This window comes from Leptosomus discolor, chromosome 2 (genome assembly GCF_034619465.1).
Source record: "Leptosomus discolor isolate bLepDis1 chromosome 2, bLepDis1.hap2, whole genome shotgun sequence".
In the NCBI taxonomy this organism is placed as follows: domain Eukaryota; kingdom Metazoa; phylum Chordata; class Aves; order Leptosomiformes; family Leptosomidae; genus Leptosomus; species Leptosomus discolor.
This window is the reverse complement of record NC_141392.1, coordinates 6,695,388-6,723,167: the sequence shown is the minus strand read 5'-3', so window position 1 is coordinate 6,723,167 and position 27,780 is coordinate 6,695,388. Positions and strand designations below refer to the sequence as shown.

At 37.9% G+C, this 27,780-nt stretch overlaps 1 protein-coding gene across 1 annotated transcript in view; it reads right to left on the bottom strand.

Annotated features, from left to right (window-relative positions):
• The window catches only part of SRBD1 (S1 RNA binding domain 1), a 124,599-nt gene that overhangs the window by 77,516 nt on the left and 19,303 nt on the right, over window positions 1–27,780 (bottom strand). Inside the window, exons 10-13 of the mRNA XM_086460569.1 lie at window positions 27,235–27,342; window positions 21,071–21,228; window positions 19,788–19,878; window positions 18,614–18,721 (exon numbers count right to left, since the gene is read on the bottom strand). Coding sequence (XP_086316695.1) covers window positions 18,614–18,721; window positions 19,788–19,878; window positions 21,071–21,228; window positions 27,235–27,342 — 465 coding nt within the window. The remainder of the gene's footprint in view (window positions 1–18,613; window positions 18,722–19,787; window positions 19,879–21,070; window positions 21,229–27,234; window positions 27,343–27,780) is intronic.

The following is a 27,780-nucleotide window of genomic DNA, read 5'->3' as shown; positions in this document are numbered from 1 at the left end:
TACCATCGATATTTGTTGGTCACCAACAGTTTATAAATGGGGAAACTGATGTCCGCCTAAAGTCTGTCTAACCTTCAAACCAAAACATTTCCCTATTGCACTCACTGTCCTACCCACCCCACCCTTCTCCTGTAGGACACAAGACATTTCAGACACAGCCGATCCATTAAGCAGAGTCCATCTGGTTCTCCAGTGAATTCAGACCTCTCCACCAGTTTATTTGTCAGTGAACTTCATAAAGCATTCAGATTTAGTCAAATAAAAATTCTATCAAGAAGTGTCACACGTGAACAGTTGGTTTGAAGTTATCTAGAAAGGCTACAAGAACATGTTATTCAGTTGCTGTAATCATTCTCAGGAATTGTTTTTATCCGGTAGAATGGGCAACACAGATGCAGCAACTGTTGTGGCTAAAATGTAGTTAGTTAAGCCTGACCAAAGGCTGGAGCTTAGAGTCACATTAACTTTGATGGAGACTTTGTCCCCAGAGTGGAGCATAACTGGACAAGACCACAACATATGGAGCAAAATGCCTCTTGGAGAACAGCACCTCCAGCAACTGTCATTTTCTTTAATGCTCACTCTGGGCAGTGGGGAGGCAGCCTGGCCAGCGCTGCCACGCAGCCTCCACAGCCCTGCAAAATTCATGCAAAATTCTGACTGAGCTTTGGCTCAAGTGAGGCTTGATTCTGTTTTTCCCCCGCTTCCTACAATATCACTGATCTTCGTAATTGATCTCTCCTTAGCAGGCTACCCTCTCCCCAGCACAGATCCATGAGGGAAGGCTGGAGTCAACCCCCTTCTATCAGGAATACAGCAATGCAAATCGACTCTGCATGGTGTGAGTGAATCACAGATCGTCCACTACCGCTTCTCTCTGTTCCCTCCCCACCCCTCAACATCTAGGCTGTATCTGAAGACATCATATTAAATATTTTTAACCTACAGACACTTCTTGGCACAGTTTACTGAACTCTGAAGTACCCAGGTTTTCCACATAGAGAAACTCAAAGTAAATTAAGAATTCTGGAATCAGAATGAATGCTGGCAGGAAAACTTCTTTGTGGTATTAAATACTAAGGAAAACTGTGACCACATCTTGCTAGCTGTGTCATTTCTTCTTGCTTTGATTTGGAATTCACCTAAAAAAAAAAAGCTATCTGCTTTAGTTCACAGAAAATACATTCGCCTCCTGTGTTTATTCTCCAGCTCACTACATTCAAGACAAATATTACATAAAGTAAATGGTGCTTCACGTAGACCTGATCAAAATTATATGCTGCTATCTCTCAAAAATAATTTCTTAATTAAACTTAATCATGACAGTGCTCTAACCATTTTTAAAGTCTTCATTTGTGTTTTTGTTTTGTTTTATTTTTTTAATACAGGAAAAAACAGTTTGCTTTAACATTTTCCTGTACTCTAGTTTATGACTACTCAAAGCTGACACTGAGCAAGAAGTGTTCCATTCTGTCCATCAAGGAAATTCTTTTTCTTCATTGGAAAAAAGGCTGTAAAACTGAGGTACTAGTTTAATGCTTCCAGCAAAATCTATTAATCCCCTATGAAGGAACTGTAGCATTACAGTATAAAAAGGATTATAGCAGACAGGGGAAAAAAAAACACAAGAAAGTTAAGAAGAACAGTAGGTTACGCATTCTTCAGAAAAAGGAAACATTTCTCACGCAAAACTGAAAAAAAATCAAATGAAGCTTGCTTTACCTTAAACATATTTTAATAGCTCAGTTACTTTTCTCAGACAGATTTAAAGGTAAGACGACATACTTCAATGTCTGTAGAGCAATGTAAGTAGATTGAGTGCTTTGTTATTAAATTATACATTTTCCTCTTTTTAGGCCTCAAGGGTTCTTTCATGTCTTCTCTGGTGCTCCTCATTGTCATAGTTTTAAATATTATTATTTTATTGATATCATATGCAACCGCTGGGCATCTACAGTAAGGGATGCTAATGTGAATTAAATTATGTCCAAATGAAAGTGAGCTAAACACTAGATGTATTATTGTTTATCCTTTAACCATTTAAAATAGAAATAGTCTCATTTTCTATTGCAAACCAAAGTATGTATCAACCTCAGTGAAAAATAAAAATGACCACCAAATCCCCAACGGATTAATGAATTGCATGTTTTTATAGAAAACAAATTCCTTTAGTAAGACTAAAAGTAAGCAAAAGGGGGAAAAAACTGACAAAAATAAATATTTGGAGTTAATGAAATGAAAATTCAGTTAGGTAGTTCTACACTTGTTTTCCCCCTTCTCTTAAAAGGGAATAATCTTTTCCCTCAGGTTGTGACAGATCCACACTGGAGATTTTCCGTGAGTAATATCACTAGAACTGGCATAAACATATGCTGAAAGACCACTTCATTTAAAACACATTTTTCATCCAGTTATAAACACTCAAAAAATTATTCTGGTACGAAGTTTCTTATGCTTCATTTTTGACCAATTACTTTTAGACTCGAAAAAAAAACCCAAAACCTATAAAACAGTCTTTTTTTTTTGTAATCCAAGTATTAAAACAGATAAGATGGCTTTGTAGTTTTTGAAGAGATAGCCTTACATCTAAATCAAAGACACAGCTAAATTATTCGAGGTCCTACTTTTTACACCGCAATTTTCAAAGTGATTCTCCAGTCACAGGTAAGTTGCACAATACTTAGATACTCAATTACCTGCAATTCTAGCAATAAAATACCTTACAACAGTATAAAAGCTCATTACACCCAATTACTTGTAAGTGCAAAGACAAATATTTTGTAGAAAAATAATCTTGGAACACGCACCTGTTTAACCACATTAGCCCTCTTTTTGACCACCCATTTTATAATGGGCAAGTCTCTTAAAGGCACTAACATAAGTAAAATGGTTGAGTTTTCCTGTTCGAATACAACAATGTTGTTTCCTCTAAGAGATGACAAACTTTGCACCAGGAAATTCATATTAATTTTTTTTCTTGGAAGCCAAAAAAAAAAAAAAATCCATCAATAGCCCAACTTCCACCCAAAAATCAAAGCTCTAGAATGAGCTACTGGTTTCCTCCTTCCTCCATTCAAAGCTCTGTTTTCTCTTCTCATCACACACATTACTGCAAAACGAGAGCAAATTATTTCAAAGCTTTCCTGCCAATTCCTATCTGGGCAGCAAGAAGAACATGAAGAACTGGAACTTCCAGTATGCTGGAACTGAAGAATCTCCTGAAGAGCATTAGGCAGAAAGCACAGATGATCAGAACGCACACCGGTGAACGCTGGCAGAGCCTACGGTTACCCTATCGCGTGGGCAACGGGCATCTACTCCACACCTACTTCTCTGGATCAGTCAGTAGATTCTTATGTCTGGATCCTGCAAGACATGCCAGCAATGAAGTGTGACAGTCTTGGAATGATTCTTTCAGCTTTTGGGAACTGTTGAATGCCAAGGAATCACAGCAGTCAAAAGGCACTTGTGGAGACTGGCTGGTCTAACACTCTCGCTCAAAGCGGTATCAACCAAAGCAAGTTGCTCAAGGCTGTGTCCAGTCAGGTTCCAACTATTTCCATGAATGGAGACTCCAAAGCCTACTACATACTAACAGGAATGCTTAGACCCTCTGTATCCAAGAACTGAGGTTCTGATAATATTAAACTGAGATTCAGATTTTTTTTAAAGGCAGTTTAAAAATTCAGCACCACGTATACATTTCAGAAAAGTATATACCCACCCCAGAACAGGGTCTGAGAAACAAATGGAGATTTAAGAAGTCAGCACTCTTTGTTTTCAAACAGTGCTACACTGAAAACTCACACAAAACAATCCTAGCCTCCTCAAATGATGTAAGTGAAAAGAAAACCTGAAATTGTTTGGAAATGAATGGAAATGTGTGCCCTGCCGATTCCACAGTAACAGAGTAGGCTCACCTACTCTCAAATGTCTGTGTTAAACTGTTAAGGCTATTCTTGCAGTTGATAACAGCTGTTACTTTAAAAAAAATAAATAATCAAAAAGCCAACAATCTGGAGATCAGGGCTACAGAACAAGAGACAAGACAGTATTAAAACAGTAATTGTCCAGATGAGAACAAGAGTTTCTGATCGAGATTCCACGGCAGCGCAGCAGCGAAGAGCCTGGAGGCGCTCTGGCTGATGCAGACAAGTCCTACAGGGGGTTATGGAGAACATATGCCAGGGTGGGATACGCAGCACCCCTTAATACGGCAGAGCATCTTCTGCCCTCAGGCGCCTGCTCAGCTCTGCTGGCTAGCGCGGAAGGTGGCGGAGCCAAGCCTCGTCCTCAGCCTGCCCCCGGTAGACAGGCCAGTGCCGTCGCTGCCGCCGGCATCTCCGCGGCCCAGAGCCAGAGCAACACGGAGCTCGCATTCGCACACCGACGTCATCACGTGGAACAGCACAGCCGAGAGCTGCACTGGACCATTCCGGGGCTTTTACTGGTCAGGTTGTAACAAGGCTGAGAGCACTTCTTGCATCCTCCGCAGAGACAGGGTAACAAGCTCCTCCTCCACCAAAAGAACAAGGCACAAACATTGAATATTTCCCCCTAGAGAAAGGATAGGGTTCCAAGTCTAAGCATAAATAACAGTTCAGCTAATTCAGACCGAAGTTATACTAAGGAAGCATTGACGTAGATTTTAATATTAAGGGTCTAATTGCTACTCTCCTCCCCCACCCCCCCCACCCCCCCACTAATTTATGAAATTGCATAAAGAATCTAATCCTAAAACGCCATGTAAATACTTCTACACTACATATTTGAAAATTGTCTAAAGTTCCACAGCCAAATACAAGTATGTTCAGAATTCTGTTCAAGATGTTTCAACATTTACTTACAAAATATAAATAAAACTTTAAAATTACTAATATGACAAACTGGCATGTCCTGTATTTGGGTTGAATCAAACCCTGAGAACTAGAACAAACGTATTTCACAAGCTCCAAGTCTTAACTTCCTCCGCAGTTCATAAAGGCTCACCATCATCACAAGCACGCTGTGATTTATGCAGTTTAATTATGTCAATTGTGGCACAGTAAAGAAAAAACCCCAAACTTATACTTTGTCATTAAACCCAACGGAAACTAATGCTCTATAAATATGGAGTAGACAGGAACTTAAACCATACATATTCCATTACAATTTTAACATGAGACCTGTTTTAATCATTAAAAGCCTCAACTTGTAATGAGTGCAAAAATCGGCATTTCAGATGACCCAAAGACGATTTACATAAAGAAAGCAGCTCCTCCAAAGTTCACTGTACTAATTAAAAATTCTAGTTTATCACAACCTAATACTAACCACAAATAAGCTCAGCTTCATAATGCTGGTATTTTAGATTGACCAAAAATTAATGAATTTTGCACTTTCTGCTTTGCATATTAAATAAAATATATTTACACAAACTATTATCAACATTTAATCTGGACCTTCACTTTATAAAAACCTGGAAGAAATTCCCTACAGACCATAAGGCTCAAAAGAATCTGCTCTGAATTAGATGCCACCAGTTTTTTCTTCTCACTTAGCACCAGAACAACCCTTTTATTCAAAATTCTGTCTCAATCAGAAAACATTACTCCTGCTAATGTCAGAAGTCCAGTAACCTACAACCTACTGTAACCACTTGATCAAAAAGAAGCCAGCAAAATGAAAAATAATTTCCCCCAACTTGCTCCACTAATGATGATCAGCAGCACGACCCTTCCAGTGAGCGGTGTCCAGAAACACCCAGAGGTCATCAGTCGGTTTCCCTACGGAAAAAGCTACGACCGAGGGGGCACCAAGCAGCTGTGGACAGGCAACACAAGAGAGCAGCAGGATGCTGGCAGAGCCACCCGGGGCCTACAGGAGCAGGGGATAACAAGAGGAATAGAGAGGAGGACAGCCTTAATCATTCCTTTAAAAGGAATTAAATATTCCTTTGAAAGTCTTTTGTTGTTGTTGTTGTTAGCTAAATAAATGCGATATTTTAAAAGGATGCTATATCATGATTTCAAAATTATTTTATTTTAAAACATTCAAATTGACAATGTCTCTTTCTATTTACTCTTATAGCAGAAGATTAGAGTTAACATTTCCTTCAGCAGAGAGATAATCACTGAGAAGTAACACAGGAATACCCAGTTTGATTTACTTAAAAATGACAAACTAACTTCTGGAAAATAACTTTAATAAAAAAAAAAAAATGACAAAGTAACTTTGAGCTGTGATTTTACACTATAATAGACCAGGAACAAGTAATAAATGCACCACTGATTTTACTGAAAGCCCACTTCCAAAGTATATTTACAGTACAACATCATAACACTGACAAGAGAATCACTCATGGAGGATGCATGTCTAAACTGTTTCCCTGAAACATTTATGTCAAATTCAAATGTCAAAATGTATTTTATCCAAATGTTAGTTCTAGTTCAACCCAACAAAAGAACTGAACAGGCAGTAGGCATTTTGCCTTAGCTGCCAAAGATGTTTAAGAAAAATATAAAATTTAATTAGGTTTGAGAGAGAAGTTTTATGTGAAAAGCCAATTTAATATTAGCAATAACTATAACTGCATATAGATGGACATCTTTCCCCCCACCTCCAGGTTTTTTATTTAGGAAGCTCCACAGATAACTGAGCTGTTTGAACAGTATTTGCTGTTACATAAAATTATCTGATACAATTAGAAACTGTGATATTACTTGCAGCTGCAAACAGGATTCAAGCAAAAAAGGTTATTTCTTTGTGAGCAACAAATTCGCTTCCAGCAGAACTGGGTGTTTGAAGGAAAGGAAAATAAAGGAAAATAACTGATGTACAGAACTGCTAGATGGACATGATTACAATACAGCCGTATGTGAAGTCACCGAAGCAACACAAATCTCCCCAAACTGAAAAGGAACAGGAAAACCAGCACCACTCTGCCCTTTCCCTTCCACTTGCCCTTTGTTCCCAGTTGCTGCTGCTAGGAGGGCCTGGTACTGAAGAAGGTGTTTCATGTAGCTTATGCTTTTTTCAGACGTACTCTTTCTCGCCTCTGTATCACCCACCACGACAAAGGGATCATTTCTCCTTCCCTCCACTTACTCATCATTGACAAAACTGCTGGGATCCAGTTATTGAAAGGAATTATCCTCAATAGGCACCTTCAGTTACAACCGTCTGACACTGCAGTCATCTAAATCTAATCCCTTTTCAAGCTGAAATAACCTACTCAAAAGCCCTTTGAGACACACAGCATGTCTATATTCTCTGCCTCTCACACCCTGAAAACATCAGAGGTATGCTGAAGTATCTCCTGTTGCTGTAGCTTCTTTCAATGTCATTCACAAAGCTTTTAAGACTGCCATACACTTTGCTGACAAGAAAAGTTACAGCAGTCCAGGCAAGCATAGCCCCTAGTTTCAGCATGACACGAAGTTACTCCAAGCGAAGGGGCAAACGGGTAGAACTCACTCCTGCACTGCCCACAGCCTCTAAGAGCTGACAGCCGGAGAATCTTCCAGGACTGAAAAGCAAATACAGTGTGTCTGTCAGTAAAGCAAGGGCTCTTCCCCTCTGCAGTTACATAAAATTGTCATTTCCATTTCTGATTTCAGGCTACCGGACACCTAGAATTCATTGCTGTAATTTTCAAATCTCCCTAAAATCCAAGCCATTTGTGTTTTTTTGTTTTTTTTTTTTTTTTTTTAAATCAAGGTTGTAATATTTGCTCTCCTGGTACTGGGGGAATTTGTTAGTGGCTGTACAAGTGGCAGTTTCTTCAGGTTTACTACTCAAAACAAACCTGAACATATTTTCAGAGACAGACTTCTACCCAAACTTTAGGTCTGCTCACAAACTTCCATTTTTACCAGATCCCAACAGCATTGATGCTTCAAAGAATAAAGAGACTTTTTCCCACTAGTTACAGCATTTGTGTATATGCTTACTCCTTTATTGTCTTAAAGATTTCTAATTATTATTTAGAAATACTACAACCCACACATACATGCTGTTTAACAGAGACCTAGGATGAAGGATTTCATCCCAAAGGTAACTCTGCCAGTTAAAAGTCACTGAAATTAAGATACCTAATGTAGGGTGTTAGACAGCCTAACGTAACCTAACCACCAAACCTATCTGCTATCAGTATCAACGATAATAGGACAGCAAGTTAAAATAAATAAATCAATCTGTATGTCACATCTCACAACAATAAAGGAAGCCCAGTAAGAGCTGAAATGCAGAACAGCAAATGCGATTCCACAAATGAATAGGTATGAAGTTTGGCAGAATCTCAACTTTAGTAAAAACATGTTACTGGCAACCTCACACAAATGGAAAAATGCTTACTTCTCATTAGGTTCCTACAGAAGGTCTACTTGAAGACAAACCACTATCCAAATATACAGCCAGGTCAGACTGTGCAATAACAGTCTTAGTACCTCACAAATCAGAGGATACATCTTGTAGTTTATACAATTTTAATCTGGATGCTCTCAGTATTAATCACAGTATACTTGGATGTTTCCACTTAAATTAACTTCTGAGACTCCAGTAATTCCTGCTGGAGCTTTTCTACATAGTAAGGAGCGAAATGAATTTTACCAATCTTTACTAGTGAAAGTTTACCAACTGCCAGCGCTATTTGATGACAAAGTCACTTAAACCCACAAACATACTTTTCTGATGTCTCTTAAGTATGAAGAGAATAACAAAGTAACATCCCAAACATCACAAGCGTCACTTATTTTAGAAAGGCAACATCGACTAAATAATAAATTAACTTTTTAATGGGTTTAATTTACATTCACTTCTCAGTATCAAAGATTTTGTTAGCATAGTGACACCACATTAGTGTGGACCCATGCTACTTCATCCCAGGCAATGGGTAAAGGCTAGCAGTGTAAAAGGCACAGGCATGGGTAACAGGAACCACACTGCAACGTTCCGAAGTCAAAGTTCTGCAAATACAAATGAGAGGGACAATTTCCTATGTGGAATTTCACCTATTTTAAATATGAAGTTTCTGAGTATTCCTACTTTTTGTTATTTTCAGGTCCAAACCCAGTGGTTTTCAACGTGTCGTTCACAGGCTTCTTCCAAGGGGTTCACAAAGGACGTGGGTAAAACCAGCCCACTGTCAGTAGGGCCTCTGGAGTGAATTCTGCACTGCCACCAGTGAATTTTCAACTGTCTGCAAATCAAAAGTGCCTCAAACATCCACCATCATTCAGTTTAGTCAGTATCTAACAGCTCTCTGCTTCCGTTTGAGCAGATAACATTCAAATCCAGTTCCATTTCTCTTGTAGAAGAAATGGAATGTAAGTGACCACACATGCTGTTACTTTAAAGAAAAAAAAGAAACACCACACCTAAAACTACAGACACACTGAACCAAACACGCTAATTTTAGAAGCTCTTAACACAGTGCTACAACAGCTTACCTGAAAGCGTAAGATTATCTGGTTTTCTTTTTTTGACACCAGTATCAGTACCAAGTTTGGAACATTTAAGGCTCACATCATTAAATCTTCACAGTCCTAGCTGCATACAGAGTACGAGTAACTATCTTCATGTGGTGTCTTCACAGTCACCAACCAAAACCTAACCTTTAAGCAGCACTTCAAATAGACATAGAATAGACAGCACTTTAAAACATACTCTGGTGTTACATGGAACAAGTGTACTTCAGCTCAGCTAAAAAAAAATAAAATAATAAATGTAGTATTGGGAAGAGACTCAGATGCAGCTGTTGAGAGCCTGTCTCCAATGCTCACCATGAAAAGCAGTAATGTGTCATTAGGTCACGTTTTTCAGCTTAAGTCCAAACGTCAGTTTTAAGCTTGGACTGTACACCATCCATTCACACTCACAAACGTTTAGGGCAGGGAACAGAAGAGGAAAGGGAACTGTTCTCTTGGCATAACCCCCTGCATTGAAAAGACAAGGAACATGCAGCTGAAATGAGCTCAAAGCTGTACAAAGTTCCCATAGACTGTACTTCCATGCCTCTGTCTAGAAGAATTACCTTGAAAGTGCCCTGCCCTTTATTCCCTGACTGCCCCTCATTTTTTTTGCACCACTTCCTCCACCAGCTACCCAGTTCCTCAGGCTTCTTGCATTCCTCAAGCCATCCCTAGACCGTGGCCACCTCTTGGCCATCTCTTAAAAAAAGGCTTCTCGCCTTCTCCCGCCAAGAAGTACAAGATGGCGCACAGTGCAGAGCCCTGCATGCAACCTTTCAGATGTAGGCAACGACCTGAAAGTTTCATCCTTCATATGATACTCCAATCATCATATCAGAGAGCCAACAGCCATCGCGAGGAAGGGTGGTTTGGTGACCCTTCAGAGAAAGGAGGATGTCAGACCGAATAAAAACACTGACTGTGGGAGAAGTGGGCGTTACCATATTGCCTTATGTTATGTTCATTCGCCTAAATAAGACCTTCCTGGAAATCTTTCTTTGAAATTAAACCGCTAAATACCTTGTGGTGTTGACCAAACAGCACAGAAAAACTTCAAAATTCGTAACCATACTAAACAATAACCTAAATCATCTCAGTCTGAAATAAAAAAACCCTTATTTTTAGCCTGTTAGGTGCCTCACCCCCTCAAAAATATCAGGCAGTCAACTGAACTAGTTTTGTTTCACTGTAGCAATATAGCAAATTTAAGATCTAGCCATCCATTTTTCTTTAAATCTATTAAATTCTTAATTTCTGAGCTTTGGAAGTATCCTTGAACAAGAGACTTTAGGCCAGAGTTATATTCATGGTCTTGGTAGACATCTCTCAAAGGAGAGTGCGTTGGAAACACTGACCAGCACACAATGCTCAGTGATAAAAACAGTGTTTTAAAGTCTTCTACTACTACTCCAAAACTAATAACCCCTGCTCACAGTACAGTTTTAGTAGTTCTATGCTGAACATTAAAATCTTTGCTACACATACTTCGTAAAAATGTGATTTTGTTTTAAGTGAGCTTTAGGAAACAAAACACCCAGTCTTGCTCTATGAATGCACCCTGTGCAATACATACATTCCAAAACTGCTCCCAGGGGACCTGATGGGCACACTCCATGCAGAAACAGTAGCACTTGCTTCTTTCATACCCTTTCTCTGGCATCTCTCAATAACCTTTTACCTTCCCTACATGTTCTTATATTTGTAAGTATTTCTGGATGGCTCTCCCTCTTCACTTGACTTTTGTTGCACTGCAATACCAGATGTCTTTTAGCTGATTACCTTAAAAGAGATGTGTTTTATTTATCTGAAAGTAACAAAGTTCTACAAGAAAACGCTCTGCGGACGCATTACTGCTCAGTGGGGAACATAAAATTGAAAAGAGAAGTAATTTTGCAATCCTAAATATAACAAGTGATTTCTCTGTTAAAAAACAAAGCGAGGGGAAGAGGAATTATTGCGATCAATTTCTCACATCTGATTTGCAAGAGTGTATTTGAGATCAGTACATTTTAATTGAAGAGTATGCAAATTTGCCCTTGAACATATTGACACATGCTTAACAGATTTTCATCTTAAATCTTCACTGATTTTACAGAAGTGATTTTTTTTTCGTTTGTTTGTATGTTTAGTGTCCTCTAAACTTCTGAGGAGATTTACACATTGAGAATGCATAACTTTAAAATCCTTGCTTGATATTACTGTTACTAGGATTTTCTCTTAGAAAGAGAAAACATAGAAGGGAAATTGCATGAATAACTTTCCTCTCTCCACCAAGACTGTTTTGCCATAGATTGCCCTGGACCCAAGTCAAATGACATGTCCTAGTGTTCTGGAAAAATGGACTTTTTCCTCAAGATTTAAATTTCTTTTGCTAGTTACATTTACTTCCTGACCCCCTGCCTTCACATTGCTAAAGTCTAGACTCCACATATGTCTTACTCTTTTTCTGAACTTCAAGAAATCATAACCTCTTTAACTACATTGACATACTCCCAATTACTCCTTGTTCTCATTTTGAAAACTGTGACAGTATGTCTCTGAAATAGAATTCAAAGATGGTTCCACCATTATGTCAAGTATATTGCTTAGAAAGTTTTAAAAAGTTTCAAATTCATACTATACAAGCCAGAAGTTATCATCGCCCATTTCACCTGTCCCTCTGTATCTTCACTGTTTACCCATTTCTTTTCCTCCCCTCAGAAAAACATGGTTAGAGATGGTACTAGCGTCTAAAGGAAACTTCTGAAGTGAGCAACAGAGCTGGGCCAAAAGGGAATCTTTGCCTTCTTGGACTGCTTCAAAATCTAAGATGACTTCTGAATTTCCTCTTTTGAATATAGTATGAGTTCAGCCCAACGGAGATACCAGTCTGTGGGTGCACCAGGAACAAGCATTGGATGCTATTTTAAATGCGGACACTTATTACAGTCCATGTCGTGCCAAACAATAGACTAATTACTACCTATAGTTATGAATAATCAAGCAGAGTAGGAGGAAGGAGTCTATGCAGAGTGAGGTTGCAATTTACAGGACTATCTGCTGTAAATATAAATATACACAAAATGATTTTTCATTTGAAGCGTGCACGATCGTGAGTTCTTACTTAGCTGTGGTAAACAATCACAACAGAAAGTAACTTTTAAGTAAGGGACAAAAGACAGTTTGGCTGGAAATCACTGCATAATTAAAAATGCTTTCATTGATTATGTTCTCTTCGCAGACATTTTAAACCTGTTTGTTCCTCAAAGTATTTCTTCATTGTTTAGGACTTCTCATGACTCCACTAGAGCCTGAAAGAGACGAAAGCACAACAAAGGCTCTTCAGTGCACATTTCAGACGTGCACTTTTTTCTGCCGAATACATATTCCTTTTGCCAAAACCTCCCAAACTACTTTCTACCTTCCCTATCAGACATCTAACAACCAAGGTGTGTAGGTGTGCGTACATAAATGTGTCATCAATAGAGTTATATAGCTTAACAGAGAAAAACAACAGCTTAAAGAAAATATAATCAAAAAGAAATAGGAATAAAGTTTCCCATATCCCTACCCCTCTTTGTACTCTCAACAGACTTGAAACAACTGCATTAATGCAGCAAGCAATAGCTTGTAAAAGGATGCAAACCAGCTGAAACATTTGACAGACAGTGTTAAATACCAGAGGATTCATATCAACCACTTTATTTGAAAAGGTGCTTTGATGTTGGCTATCTTTCATGTACCTCTTTCATGGCACATTAATAAGGAAAACTGAGATGGGGTAAATTAAGTCCCAAGGTCATATCTAGAGTTACAGCACTGTGGGTACCTGATGAAATACGGATTAATGCTGCATGAGCACTGAATAAATAAAACCACTTCTGTTAACCACTCAAACAAGTTTTACAAGTAGTTCTGAACTTTATTCGGCAACTAGACTTCAGACATCTTAATCCCCCCACACTGCTTTGAAACCTAATTATCATAATGTGAACCCGAATGTTAGGTCCTTTTCAAACTGCGAGTGCTATGAAGCAGAAAAGTAATGGGAATTAAGCTAGTGTAACATTAGAAATGTAGAGGCATAGAACTTGAAAGTGGCATTTGTTAAAGCTGAGAGAGCATAATGTAGATATTCAACAACATAAAACACACATTTAAATTGAAAAGGATATTTAAAGCATGTGCAGACACCTATAAAACACAAGCGGACCTAAAATCCTGTAGAACAAACATTTCCAAATCAATTTCTTGCCACCAAGGTCCAACTTCAAAAGGTATTAAACAGTCCCATTCTACCTTAGCAGAACATTTCTAAGTATTCTGAAGCAGACAGTTTAAACATTAAAGAAAACCCAATGAGAACTTTACAAGACTTTCCTGTATTTGTCACAGCATAGAAGTGTTTGAACTTAAATGGCAGTAAATTATTAATTACATTGCTTATAAAGTCTCAAGAGCAAGAAAAGATTTTGCTGAAAGTTGCAGAAAAGGATTTTGTATCAAGCTTAAAACCAAGTAAACCAGAAACTAAACACCAAACCACCTAAAAAACAACAACAAAAAAATACACTTGCCTGGCTGCATTCTTTACTGCTTGTTGAAGATGATTAACAATTCATGATACCTATCAAACTTTCTTTTAAGTATGAGCTGAACTACTTTCTTCTGAGTGTGCATTAATGCAACAAGCACATAAGAAAAGTCAGACCACTAAGAATGTTTGTATTATGACAATGAAACCACCGAGGCTGAAAGAAAAACCACGATTATTTTTTTCCAGATATGATGATTGAGCTGTTTATGCTGTCCTGCTCCAGCACAGTTCACCTGTCATTCAGATAGATTTCATCTCCAAGATGCCTACAACTGACAGCAATCAAAGAAAAACAGTGGCAGCGATCGAAATGTGGAATGAGATTCCTGAAATATTTTTTCAAGATTTTCATTTAAGCCAAAAAGGCCAATGAAATCCTTAAAGTTCATCATCTGCCATGTTAATGCTGAACACACTGTTGTTTCATTTACATTTCTGGTCCTCTTAAAACAAATACACTTGTCTAAAACAGAACATCTGTTTTGGTTATAATACAATGTATCTTTGGCAAGAACTCACAATAGAACTAACATAAATAATCAAGAATATTTATTGAACCTTGTAACAAAAACTGATTTGTAACAAAAAACATGAAGACTAGATATGACTGTCTCTGGGCTCCAGTCCAGTCCTAATCTAAGTCAATAAACATAGGTCTAAAAGGGAAACTACATTTTTTTTAAAAAAAAAAAAAGTCCTGCAGTTATTTAGGTTGGATGTAGGTATCTGACAGCATGTTAGTTACAAAAATAGTGAAAAATATTTGCTTTAAATCAAAAACTGTCAAACTGAGTCCAGACAGGTTTTAAAGCCACATGAAAGATTGTGCCATATGCCTCATTTCCTACTACTGTCTTCAGCGATTTGTCCTCTCCTTGGAAAATTTCTGTAAAACTGCACGTAGTTTGTATTTGCCATTGCTGTGGATTTGTTATTTTAATTGCCTGCTTCTCATATATTAGTACTAAAAAAGACAAAGCAGTCATCAGTAAAATATTGTAATGTTTTTGAGAGAAACTGAAATGAATAAACTGAAATGAAGAATGTAATTTTGGAAATCTCTTTCGATACTGATACAACTGAAATTTTTCAAGTGGGTACCAGTTAATTTTATTCTTGCCACACAATTAAAAAAACAGGTGAAACTCCTCATTTAAGTCTGTAGTTAAGCATTCACTACAGTCAGATACTGAAGCCAAAGAATAACTTCACGCACAATTCTTAAATTATTGTACAGGACTTTAGTAGCAGAGAGACGATTTCAGCATGTACTGCAGACACATGCAATCAAGTGTTAAGCTGGTTATTATCATTAACCTTCATTAGCGTGCATACCTGTCCAGATTAGTTGTGCACGCATCAACTGCACATACCTTCTTTCTACAATTACAGACTATTACTGCCTCATTTCCCTAGAAATACATGAGCCAAGTTCCATATGACGAACTAGACATAAAAGTACAAACAGATTTTTATTTTTTTATAATAATTTCTGATCCTATTCTCCACTTCTAACAAAAAAAAATTAAGTAGTACCATATTACACGCTTTATTTGCCAAGGAAGCCAGTCTGTAGTACCTCTCTATCAGCCACCTTTCTGAATGACAGCTTAAGAATTTGATTAAGATTTTGGTTTTAAAGCACTATAAAACTATCCAGCCTTATCTGCCAAGCCAATTTACATTTGGACCCCTTTAAGGAAAAAGGCTGTAAACGCAAATACAATTGGCAATTCTCTGAAACTTGCACACAGCAATAACTGAGCTCTGTTTTGCTGGGCAAGGATTTCCACCTTTATGCCGCTCAGTGCATCACTGCAAGAAGCTGAATGCTTGGGAAATGGTATCATGTTAGGTGCAATTGAGTCATTCTGTTACAGTTTAAGTACCAGAGGTTTTTTGTTTTGTTTGTGTGGTTTTGTTGTTGTTTTTCCCACAGTGCAAACACTAAATTGATTTGTAAATTCATTTTTTAGTTACAACTGCAACCTGCTTAGGCAGATCTTCTTTACAAATGAACTGCTCCAACAATACTGGAAGTGTTTATTAGAGATTTTAATTGAAAAACAATTTATAAAGATCACTTCATCCAAAAGCATACCACAGGTTTCCACAGAACTGATTAGAGATCCGTTTTCAGCCTATGTATAAACAAAGCCCTCACATTTTCCCCCATCATGAGAAAACAACATAATCAAGGGAACACTTTGTACGTGGAAACAGAGAAGTTTGTGATGTGAGAGCGCATGGTCTGGGGGACTACTTTTATTTATAAAAAGAGGATCAGCAGAGCATATTCTTCCAAGTCATCTTTCACAGTTCCCCTCAAGAGGTATAGCAGTTCACACAACGTATGCCTACCATCGCCTATTGCTCAGATGGTAATTCTGTACTAATTGCTCCTCATTTAGCAAGTATCACACATTTGAACTCAGACTGACATAAATTCCAGGCATTTCACTGAATCATCAGAAGTGGGGGGGTGGATGTCTGGACTCATCATTCCTTTCTGTTACTAAGAAATACCAATGGGATTAAAGAGAAAGTTTTCTGGAGCTAGAAAGCAAACAGAGTAGCTATCTTGCAGGATTCAGCAGCATGGCTGAGAAACCCCAGCACTGGATAATGCAGTGAGACGCACATAAAACTAGTTTAGCAGAAGAGGCAGCATGGGAACCCCGATCTTCAAGAAAGAAACTCAGTCAAGACATCCAGAACGTGATGAGAGACGGAAGGGCTGTAAGTCCAGCTTATTTGTAAACCCACATACATAAATGCACGCACAAACAACAGCCTACAGAGTTCAACAGCAGCAAACGTCACCTATGGCACGCGCTACAAAAAGAATGACATCCTACTTCGTTTTAAGGTGCACTGCCTCAGGGTTCTGACGCCGCAGTAGGGACTAGCTCACCACCACATATGGCAAGCACAACGCAAGAAAACCATTAACAATATAAATGTAGACTGAAAGCAAAATGCTTTTGATCATGCCAATTTTCACCTCCAGGAATTAATCTGGCAAGTTAAAAAACTGCATTTATATATTTTTCCCCAAAAATATCACAAGTTTTGGGAAAAGTGAAAGGTTAAAAAATTATCTGTCACTAACAGAAAAAACAACTAACTTGATAACCTGACTTCTGCCTTAGAGCATTTATACCAATTCCTTTTTCACAAGAGTTTTTATCAGTTCCAAGAACTTGGTAGCTCTACTGCCCCCCCCCCAAAATCAACACTGATAATTATTTTGCAAATTCTATAACCTTGAACTATAAACAGGGAGAAAATATTAAAGCTAAAGAGGAAAACATAGGGAGAAAACCATCCACCACCGTACTACATAAATACATTTTCCTGTGTAAACTAAATAGTTATTTACATTTTGTGGCACATGATTAATAAATAAATAAAATAACTATTACTCTTTCAGACAAAGTGCTTATGTCAATGTAATGGATTTTTAAACTATATGAAGTGAACAATAGTGAAATTAAGCATTTGCCAAAAATGAGACAGTGTGAAGTGTCTTCCATTCTCTACAGTCATCAAAAATCCACTGTTTTCCAGTGGGAAAGAGGATGCCTTCGAGTTTTTCAGAAGCCTGAACAGCCTCTCTTTGCAAACAATTAAAAGCAGAAAAACCCTACTATGTCTCCTGGAATAAAACGGAAGATTTAAGTATCAGATCTTGTGCAAATTTACTTTGTAATATTAGAAATAAAGAACAAGCGCAATTAAATGATAGTATAAATTAGTAGGAATAATACATTTGTTGAACATTTCTGTAAGGTACCTTCTTAATCTATGGAGAAAAGGCTCCATTAAACATATACAGCAGTTTGAACAGAGAAAGGCCGTAACTTTTTGAAAAATTTAGATAACTTATTTCAGTATGTTAAGATAGTGAAAACTAAATACTGGCTGTTAAACTTCAGCACAAAAAGATAATCCAAGGTAAATCACCAAAAATGCTTTAAAGAAAATAAAGGTGTGAATTAAAAAAAAAAGAGCAGTTCTGCATGGGAGAAAAGAAAGTGATATAGTACAGTTTCCATCCAAGTCAACAGAAAAATAGTTTAGTTTGAAGTCAATGAACTAACGGATAAAATCTTAAGTTTAAAGAGGATAAATACCTTCACTACTTTCTGATAGGTATTAATAAAATAATTATTTCCAGACCATTTAACAACCATAGGATTAGCAAGCACTCCATGCTGCAGTCAGACAACACAAGCTTTATCATTTGCATTTAAACCTCATTTATCAAGAAACAAACACACTGTGCCAAACAGGCCCTTGACCGTTTGAGCTGCTATTCTTGCGTACTTTGTTACAATGATAATAGCAACGGAGTGAACCTCAGGAAGAGAAAATAAAATGCTTCAGTGAGTCTCACTAACTCAGGAGAACAACTTTCATGCTCCAAAGAGCTACAGCCATTTTCCTTTGGCTAGAAGGATGGGTCAAGCTCGACTCAAAAAAAGACAGACAAGGCAATAAAAATAAACAGTTCAACAAAATTACATTTAAAACTACTTAAGATGTGCTGAACAGTTGAGTATGACAGCAAGCAAAGCGATCTTACCAGTAAACAACATCCAGTGGCGCAAAATATTTCTTCATAATTAAGTCAGCAAAGTAAGCTTCTGTTTCTCTGCAGGCCGTGCCATTGCCAATCACAACAGTGCTACAGCTTTGCACAGGGTAAAAAGATGAAAAACTACTCTTAATTATTCTTTTAGACTTTTTCATACGTAGCATTCAATACATGACAAGGACCAATATATTTTTTTCATGTAACACAAGGCTTGGATTTAAAGAGAACATATTCCTGGAAATATTACGTTATGTTTAACACGTTTTCAGTGCGATAGTTCAAGAGATGAGTCAAAATTTTCACTCATTTGTAATGGAATTGAACAGTGGTAATATCTGCAGAAAAATCGTAAGTGATGCTTCGTATGCATAAAAGAAATGTAATGTTATTTACAGTCCTCAAACTCTTTCACCTCCTATTTCCTTCATCTGTTATGAGTCATGAAAAAGGGCAGAAGCCCAAGCAATCAGAATCTCAAGTCCTTCACAGGAGCATCATAGTTTGCAACAGCTTGCAAGGTCATTGCCTCTAACTGCCCCCACCACAGCCAGTCAGCCATCAAATCACCTTCTTTAAAGCCGATCTAACGCTTGAAGACAAACTGGACTGTGTGCTGTGGCAGTTCAGCAGCTGACTCAGTGGAGCAGACATCTGTCCACAGGGGATCCCAAAGTAGTTGGATACAATAACGCTTTAATCGTGCTGCCCCTATTTGCAAGTCCGTCTGGAGATCTACCCGAGCAGGATTTCCTTTGCTTAACAAAACTCTTCCACAGACTAAATGCGGCTTTTGGAACAGGGAAAGATCGATGAGTGGTTTGGGGTTTGGGAGGGGCGGGGGTAGGAAGAGAGGCTAAACTTATTCCTTAGCTGAATGTTAATTTCTATTCCTAAAAATAAATAGATTGACAGAGCTTTATGGGGATACATTCATAGCATGCAGCCTTAGTCATAGCCATGGCTTGATTTCATCTGCTTCTAACATATACATAGTGTAAAAGCATGAACATAGATTAAAAGATAAATATGCTCTGAACTACATAAAAAAGTAATTCCAGTTAAATTATTAGAATTCTTATTTCACCCAAAAGCAAATTTATATAGCAAACATTTTAATTACTTTGGTAAAAAACAGTAATAAATGGAAGTTTCTTTAGCATACTTGTACTGTAGCAGAAGCCTCTTTATCTTCTCAGCTTCACGGAACCCTTGACCAGAATGCAAGTAAACGACATCGGTATGGAGTATCTGACCTAGAACAATGAAAGGCAAAGCCATTGGATAAAAAACCCCACAAAGATCCAAAAGCTATATCCTGCAGTGCTACTAAAGGCAATTCGACGATTCACAAAGAAAGCTTCTCAATAAGCCATCTTTTATTTTTGTATCCGATTAGGAGAAAAGTATGGTGGGCAGAGGACTAAAATGCTTTGGTTGCCAAAGCAAAATGAATCAATAGATTTTCTAGTTCCCTGGGGACATATCCACATAACAAATAACGAGCATCTAGTCATATTAGCCAAATAAAGTGTACTAGATTATGAAAGAGAAAACCAGCAATTCACTGCAAAAGATTGATTGCTCTAGCGTAGTACATTTTACAGATCCAGTAGAGATGAAAATTAGGAATGTAGTCTCAGGACTTGCGGTCCAGAAGCTCTAGAACTCCAGAGCCAGCTCTTGCCATCATCCCATCTGTCACATTTGGAAATAACTTGTACTAACCGGCACCAGTAGCTTAGGGTGCCATGGAAGCTAATAACCATTTACCTTACCTTCATTGCCATTTTAACACATCACCACATCTTTCCTTATGCCCACCCTGGGTACGTATATTCTCAGAGAAAAAGCAACAACAAAACAAAAGGAAACTAAACCATTTTTTGCATAGGCCTAAAGAGGAATCTACCCCCAGATCAGACTCGGATGAGCTGGAAAGGAAAGGAAAGGAAATCTGTCTAAAAACTGAACTAAAGAAGTTCTGCAAATACAATGTTTCTGACTTCTCACGTTAACACTCATACTACTAAACAAAAAGGGCTGATAAAGTGTCCAGATGTCCAAGATACTACTAAAAAAATAAAGCAAAGTTATAGAAAGTATTTAAATTCAAATTCTTTGTTAAACAATAAAAATGCCAGCTGTTCTCTTTGCTGACTACCGAGAGGCACAATTATTTGAACCTGTATTCAAGAAGGCAGAGGGACTTTAAATTCTATTCTGGAAAGAAGTAATAACACCAAAGGAGACAGGGGAATCCAGGTGCCAGAAACTTAACATCAAGCCTGAAGAAAGGCACTTGCATGACAGGATATGTGGAAAACACTAAAAGCTTAAGAAAAAAAAATAATTCAATTAAAAAAAAAAAGGTTTTGAAACTATCCTTTCCTCTAAATGAATATATTTTTATCAGACCTTTCAAAAATACTTGGAATTGAAACTTACTGGTTGGTGAAATAATTGCCAGCTTACAGCCATGTTTGTAGCCAGGATCTACTCCCATCAAAGTTCGGCCCCTCACAGGACTAGTCAGAAGCAACTGCCGGAGGTTTCTCCCAAACATCATCACAGACTCTTTCTCTGCATCAGATGTCAACTTTGATCTTTGAAGGATGAAAGCAAAAAAACAATTTTCCCCTCAATTAGCTTTCAAATGCACTTTTGAACTATTCCAAAGTTGTCAAAGTTGTAAGGCTTTTTCCAATCATGTTTTCATTATCTTTAATTAAATATTACACTTCCAATCAAGTTTGACACTTTTAAAAAAGTATCAGCTATATGATCATCTCATTCTGGTTCTGAGAAAGTAAACCAACATAAAGAGTATAATAGAAGCACCTATACGGATGTACACATACCAACTAAAAAGCATCAACTCGTAATTCTGAGCAAACAACTACTGCCCGTCAAATCTGATACCTAATTGCAAAGAAAAGTGGCTTTGAAGAAAGTATGGATTGATTTCATCATAACTTCCTAGTTCTGGAGAAAAATCACTACCCAGCAAAAAAAGGATGATCATTTAGGCTGAGAGGTACTAGAGAGAAACTGGAAAGGCCTGTCCAATTAATTGCTAACACACCATGACTCATGAGGCATTTAATTTTGTACACAAATGATGTTATCTAATAATCATCACGGAAGCGCGTAGACTTTAGACTTGAGTCCTTCTAGGAGGGTATTCCGCTTCCTCAGAACCAAACTCAAAAGCTGATGGGGTCAGGATGTTCCCCACCTTTCTTTTCCATATTCTTCAACAGAAAGAAGTGAGTTAATGTACCAAGGACTGACTTTGAGGACTTCAAGCAAGAACACTTACTGAAGAGTGTTATGAGAAACAAATCAGTCTTGTTGAGTGAAGGTGTGCAAGACGCATGATGTCTATTTGTCACATGTGGCCAACAAGACAATGACTGATAAGGACAAGTATTTTTGTCAGGGTATGGCATCTTATATAAAAAAAGCAAAATTGAAAAAGTAATAGACACACAAATATTCATCGCCCAGATGCCTTTTTTTTTTTCTTTTGCAGGTAGCCATTGCTATTTTAAGCTTCATGACATTGTCAGTAACTACAACCATTAGGCAAGCAACAGTTATCCACTAAAGCCTTCATATAACTTAACGGGTAGCCAGTGCCCTTATTCTCCTTTTCCTTTTAACCACCACTGCAAAAAAAAAAAGTAATATCTGGGTTTATTTTTAAAGAAGAAAAAAACCACCCCTGCATTCCAGTTAACTAACCCTATAAGAATGGGGCAGGAGAAATTACTCAAGTTCAATCAAAGCATGACACAAGCAGGCTACAAACAGTTCAAACAACTCTCGTAAAGGCTGTTTGACATGATGGGATATGAAGCTGTTCTGAGCAATTTTCAGATGTGGAAGAACTTGAGCCTGACTTGAGTTTGCCCAGGATCCAACAAAACCACCAGCTCAGCCCTGTCTCATCCCACAGTGGATCAGAAAGAGCTGGTAAGTCCTCATCATCTCTCATTTGAATAGCAGTCTAGAGGTAGGTCTAGATTCTCTTTCACATGTTGTTTGAACGTTTTCTAAGGAAGTGTGGAACAGCAAAAGGCTCCCTTATATCCCCATCCTTTTTGGTTTTGTACCAAGTACACCAAATTAACACAGACACGATTTAAAGCAAAAGGGTGAAGGATATACATGCATTCCAGGACTCCTTAGCAATTCAAATGTGACCTCAGCATCAAAGAACAGACACTCTGTATGTTGCCATGACTCAAAACAAGAATATGGGAATGGCTGCACTACAGGTAAGTGGTCCCTCTATCCCAGCATCCTGTCTCCAAGTGTGGCTATAAGCAGCCGCCTAGAGAGCTGACACTGCAGCACTAGGATACCTGTCCCGTAATCCTACCGTAGCCTCCAACTGTTTCCAGCTCAGACTATTTCCTGAGCTTGACATGATTTGTTGCTTTAGTAGCCCAGAACAGATCTCTCGTCCAACTATCCAGTCTCCTACTGGACCCACGCATTCACATAGTCCCCTAGCAGCGAGTTCTGCAGGTCCATCACAAACTCTGCAAATAGCTGCCACCTTCTTTTGGAAGCTGATTCTTTTTAATTTTTATGCTTCCCTAGGTCTTATACTGGAAGACAGCAAGAATATATCCCTAGAAACCCTGTGCCATTCTTCACATGCCATTCATCTCGAAGTCCTCTCTTTTCCAAGCTGAAGTGTCATAGCCTAGTCAATCCTTCACACAGAAACTATTTCATACCTCATTCCCCTTCACGGGGCCTCTTCCAGTTCTAACTCATCCTTTTACTACTTCCCCCCCAACACTCCCTCCCCGAGGTGAGGGGACCAAAATGGCCAATAATATTTCAAATATGGGCCAACTAAATCAATGATTTTATGTTTTGTCTTTATTCCTCACCTAAATAATCTTATCTTCTGAGCACTTCACATTTATGTAGAGCTACCTTCCACAGTGCCAAAGCATCTTTCCTTAGTGTCAGGATAGCTCCGAGCTAATATTCTGTATAGAAAGAAAATTACCTCCCCTTGCAAGCATCATTTTACACTCCATTGAGTTTCATTTGCCATTTTGTTTCCTGATCATTCAGTCTTGCAGCATCCTTCTCCCATTTTTAATAAATTAGACAAAAATACCCTAAACCACAGAACTAGCTTCTTCCAGAAGGAGTCCAGGGACACAACAATTTGATGCCACTTGTGATAGACTAGAGATAACAAAGCAAATATCTAAGCCTCACAGCCATATGGATCTTCTTCATACATGCAGAACAGAAATTCAACTAGTCATACAGGCATAGAAATGAACTTTAAAAGTGGCTTGTAAATAAGGGAATGTTGAACGTACAAAGCCTCCAGTCCAAGAGCAGAGACAGGCCAAGCTGCAGCTTTCCATCTACTCCAGAGACAGGGGGTCCCTATTGCCCACAAGGCCAAGTTCTCCCACACTGCAAATTCACATCAGTCCACCTGTGAAGGAATTAAAATTGTCCCTAAACACATGCTGTTAGTTACATGCACCTTATGGAAATCATGTTTAAAATTGGCATGGATATACAGAAACTGTTATAGTAACAGGAAATGTTACTGAAAGCGCCAGGTGCGTAGGGGGAACATAATGTCCTTGCTATTACATAATATCCTGTGTTTTTTAATTTCAAATAGAGACCTCTCTTTTCTCTCTAACTGTCTCTCACTCAACATTTGTATCAATGACACGATCTACTGTCCCAGGTACTGGCCCTTAATTTCAAGTTTGGGGTAGTCATTTGATCCTTGAACAAATATCAAGCTACCTCAACCAACCTAATATCTTTCTCTGTACTACTGGCTTCATCCAAATGGCAAGGTGCCCAGCTTCATGTTTTTCCAATTTGTGACAATTCCCATTAATATGGCAGAGATATAAGGCAGAGGCGGTTAGCAGTCCTCCTCTCTAAACACAAGAGGAATGATTATTTTGTAAAAAAACAAAGGAAAACCCTTCAGTTGCTGCTTTATGAAAAAGTATCAATCAAGTCAGAATTTCAAGCCCCTCCCTGGAACTCTATGAAGCACTCAGACTGTTATATCACTAACAGGTATATTGTAATAAAAGCAAATAACCTGATCATGACCTACTGACTTCTATATTCAATTTATAAGAGTCAGTTTTTAAATTGAGATTTAAACCTCCACACTTCCATATACAGTCTGAGAGGCAATCCTTTCCATGGAAAAATATCTGCAGACTAGGTTCAGGTGCGAAACAAGATATACAGAGAAGTGTTTGTGTCCCTGAAGACAGAGGAGAGAAAGCACTCACTTTGAGAAAGCATGGAAAATTAGGAAAGGATTATCCATTAAAAAAATATGTCCATGCCACATCACTTGCATCAAATCCTGATGGAATAATTCCATGCAGTACTGCAACAAAATAAAATGTACTTCAAAGAGCCAAAAGCAACACTGCGCATTATTATACCAGATACAAGAAATGATGGTGTCTGACAGAGTGGAAGAAAGGAAATTAAACAATAAATAAGGTAATAGTCTTGCTGGCAAGTCTCGTTCTTCTGATCACTAGAAGCACCAGAAATTTCAAGACACTCTTAGAAACTTTCTATTCCAACATTTAATGGTAATAAAAAGAAAAGGAAAAAAGAACAGTGCAGGGTGGGTTGGAAATATTAATGCTAAAAGGAGATACTGAATACTTTAGCAGCCCTTTGTAAGAGTCCTAGAAATCAACTTCTGGTGTGGGCAGAAAGAGAATAAAAGAAGCATAAGGGTTAAGTGGTTATGGACCACAAATACTACTGGCAGGTGCTTTGCATTCCTCTCTTATAGGAGATGTTTCAGCTTTTCCTAACCAGACACCACCAATCATGCAAAATTATCACAAAGAGTAAAACATAAGCAGACATCCACTCAGGAACGGGCAGCAAGCTTTGTATTCTTTGCATTTATGACTTGTGAGCTACATTTAGGAAGTATAGAGAACAGAAAACCTTCAGCAACCTACTGCTGCAGCAGTCCTCAGTGTTATACACAACACACAGGCCCCAACAGTCCTGTAGGTAGGAACCACAAAGCAAAAACACAGTAAAAGAGCCTTAAAGAACCCTTATGTCACTTTGCTTATGATAAAACCGAACCACCATACTAAAAGGTAAGTCTTTTTTCTTATTTTACAAGAGTTTAATCGTAGAGAAGGCTAGGAACAACAACTACTTTCACACTTGTGTGACAGAAGCCAACAGCTGGACTCGCCATCATGAGATGTTCATCATTTTGGCCAAACAGACACAGTGCTTCCTCTAAAGTAGCGACATGTCACAACAAAGCAAGTTAACTCAGCACTCTCGAAAATTTCACTCTGCCAAACCAGGGTCACTAATCAAAAGAGGTGAAGCTATCTTGCTTGCAAAGTAATGAGTAAAACACAACATACTGTAGTGAAGAAACCCAAAAGCCAGTAGAAATATCCACTGCTCAAAACTTTAGCTGACAGTTCTTTTCAGAGGGGAAGAACATAGAACATCCAGTCCATAATGGTCAGGAAAAGAACTCTAATTTGAACAGAAACATAAGACCACAGCCAGGCAGGTACAGAAGAACTACATTTCAGAAGGTGATTGCTGATTTTAGGTACTGAATAACCAAAACATGTCGTTTTGACACAAGTCACTTCAACATTCCTGGTCCCAGAAACAGGGTCTCTGATAAACTCCATTTGAACTACCTCACAACAGGTATTAAAATATACGTCACACATCAGAAACCCTTGCCAGAATCAAACACATGATGCTTCAGTGAGCTTCTCTTGTATTCAAGAGAAGATCACATTCTCAGTACTGTTATCTTTCAGATTGTAGACTTTTTGACATACTAAATAGTTTCAATTATGTGGTAAACTCCTATACTAAACCATGAAAATACCCTATTTAATTAACACTACTTTGATACTAAGTTTTAAATTTCCTTTAAATTTAGAACAATATTACAGATCTTACAAGTGACACTGTCTGATGACATCATTACTACAGTATCACCAGAAATAAGTTTACTGACTTGTCTAGAGCCATCACAATACCCACAAAACGGTATCAGACTAACACCATGACTAATTCATTCCCCCCAAAGTGCAGATGACAAACATGAGTGATACTACCAGCCCCAACAATTCCTTTGCTGGTTTCTTCCAAACAGATAAAAGAGAAGGAGTCTGAACAATGTCACTGGCAGTACTACTGCTGTGACATAAAGAGATGCTGGGAAAATTCAGTGACAAAACAGTGTATACTAACACAGGGATAAAGATACAACTGTTATGGTAATGTAGGTCTAAACTGTACTTTATTAGATAGGTACACAAGCAACAAATACATAAACATGCAAAACATCTTAACAGAAAGATGATTTCTGTACTACAATCTAAACTGGGTATGGTCACAAATTAAATCTACAGAACCAAGATCACATAGTTCATTTCTTCTGTAAGCACAGAGAATTAAAAACATGCTGATATTTTCAAAATGATAAAAGATATTGTAATTAAAAGTTGGGGTGAGAATTGTTAAGAAACTGGTAGAATGAAAATACACATATATTCTGGGCTTACCTGAATTCTCTACAGAGGAGAGGATAGATCAGGCGTTTATATGCATCCTCCACTGAATTCCGTAGTATCCTCATTAATTCTGGTTTTAAAAATTGTTTTGGTCTCCATCTACGAAAGAACAGAAAAGGAAAAATCAAAAAATATTGTAAGAATATATGCCAAAATAAAAAGGGAATTTTTTTAAAAAAATACTTCTACATTGAGTGTAATGTCCTATAAACTGCAGAATTACTGCAATAAGGCGGCAATGAAATCATAGCTTGAAGTCTGAATGGAATGAGAAGTTGCTCATGGTTTCATTATCAGACAAGGGACAAGGTCTATCTTATCTTTTTTTTTGTTAAGTATTAGAATGCAATCACATTTTATGTTTTAAAGAAAATACAAAAAATGTTACTCTTCACTTGGAGAAGTCAAAGCTTACCACAACTGAATGAAGAGTTTGGTTCCGTATGACCATTAGAGTTGCACTATTTGCTATTCCTTGATACATTAAAAAAAATGACTAAACATCCTCTGTGAGTGTCACTGCAGAGCTACTCATGT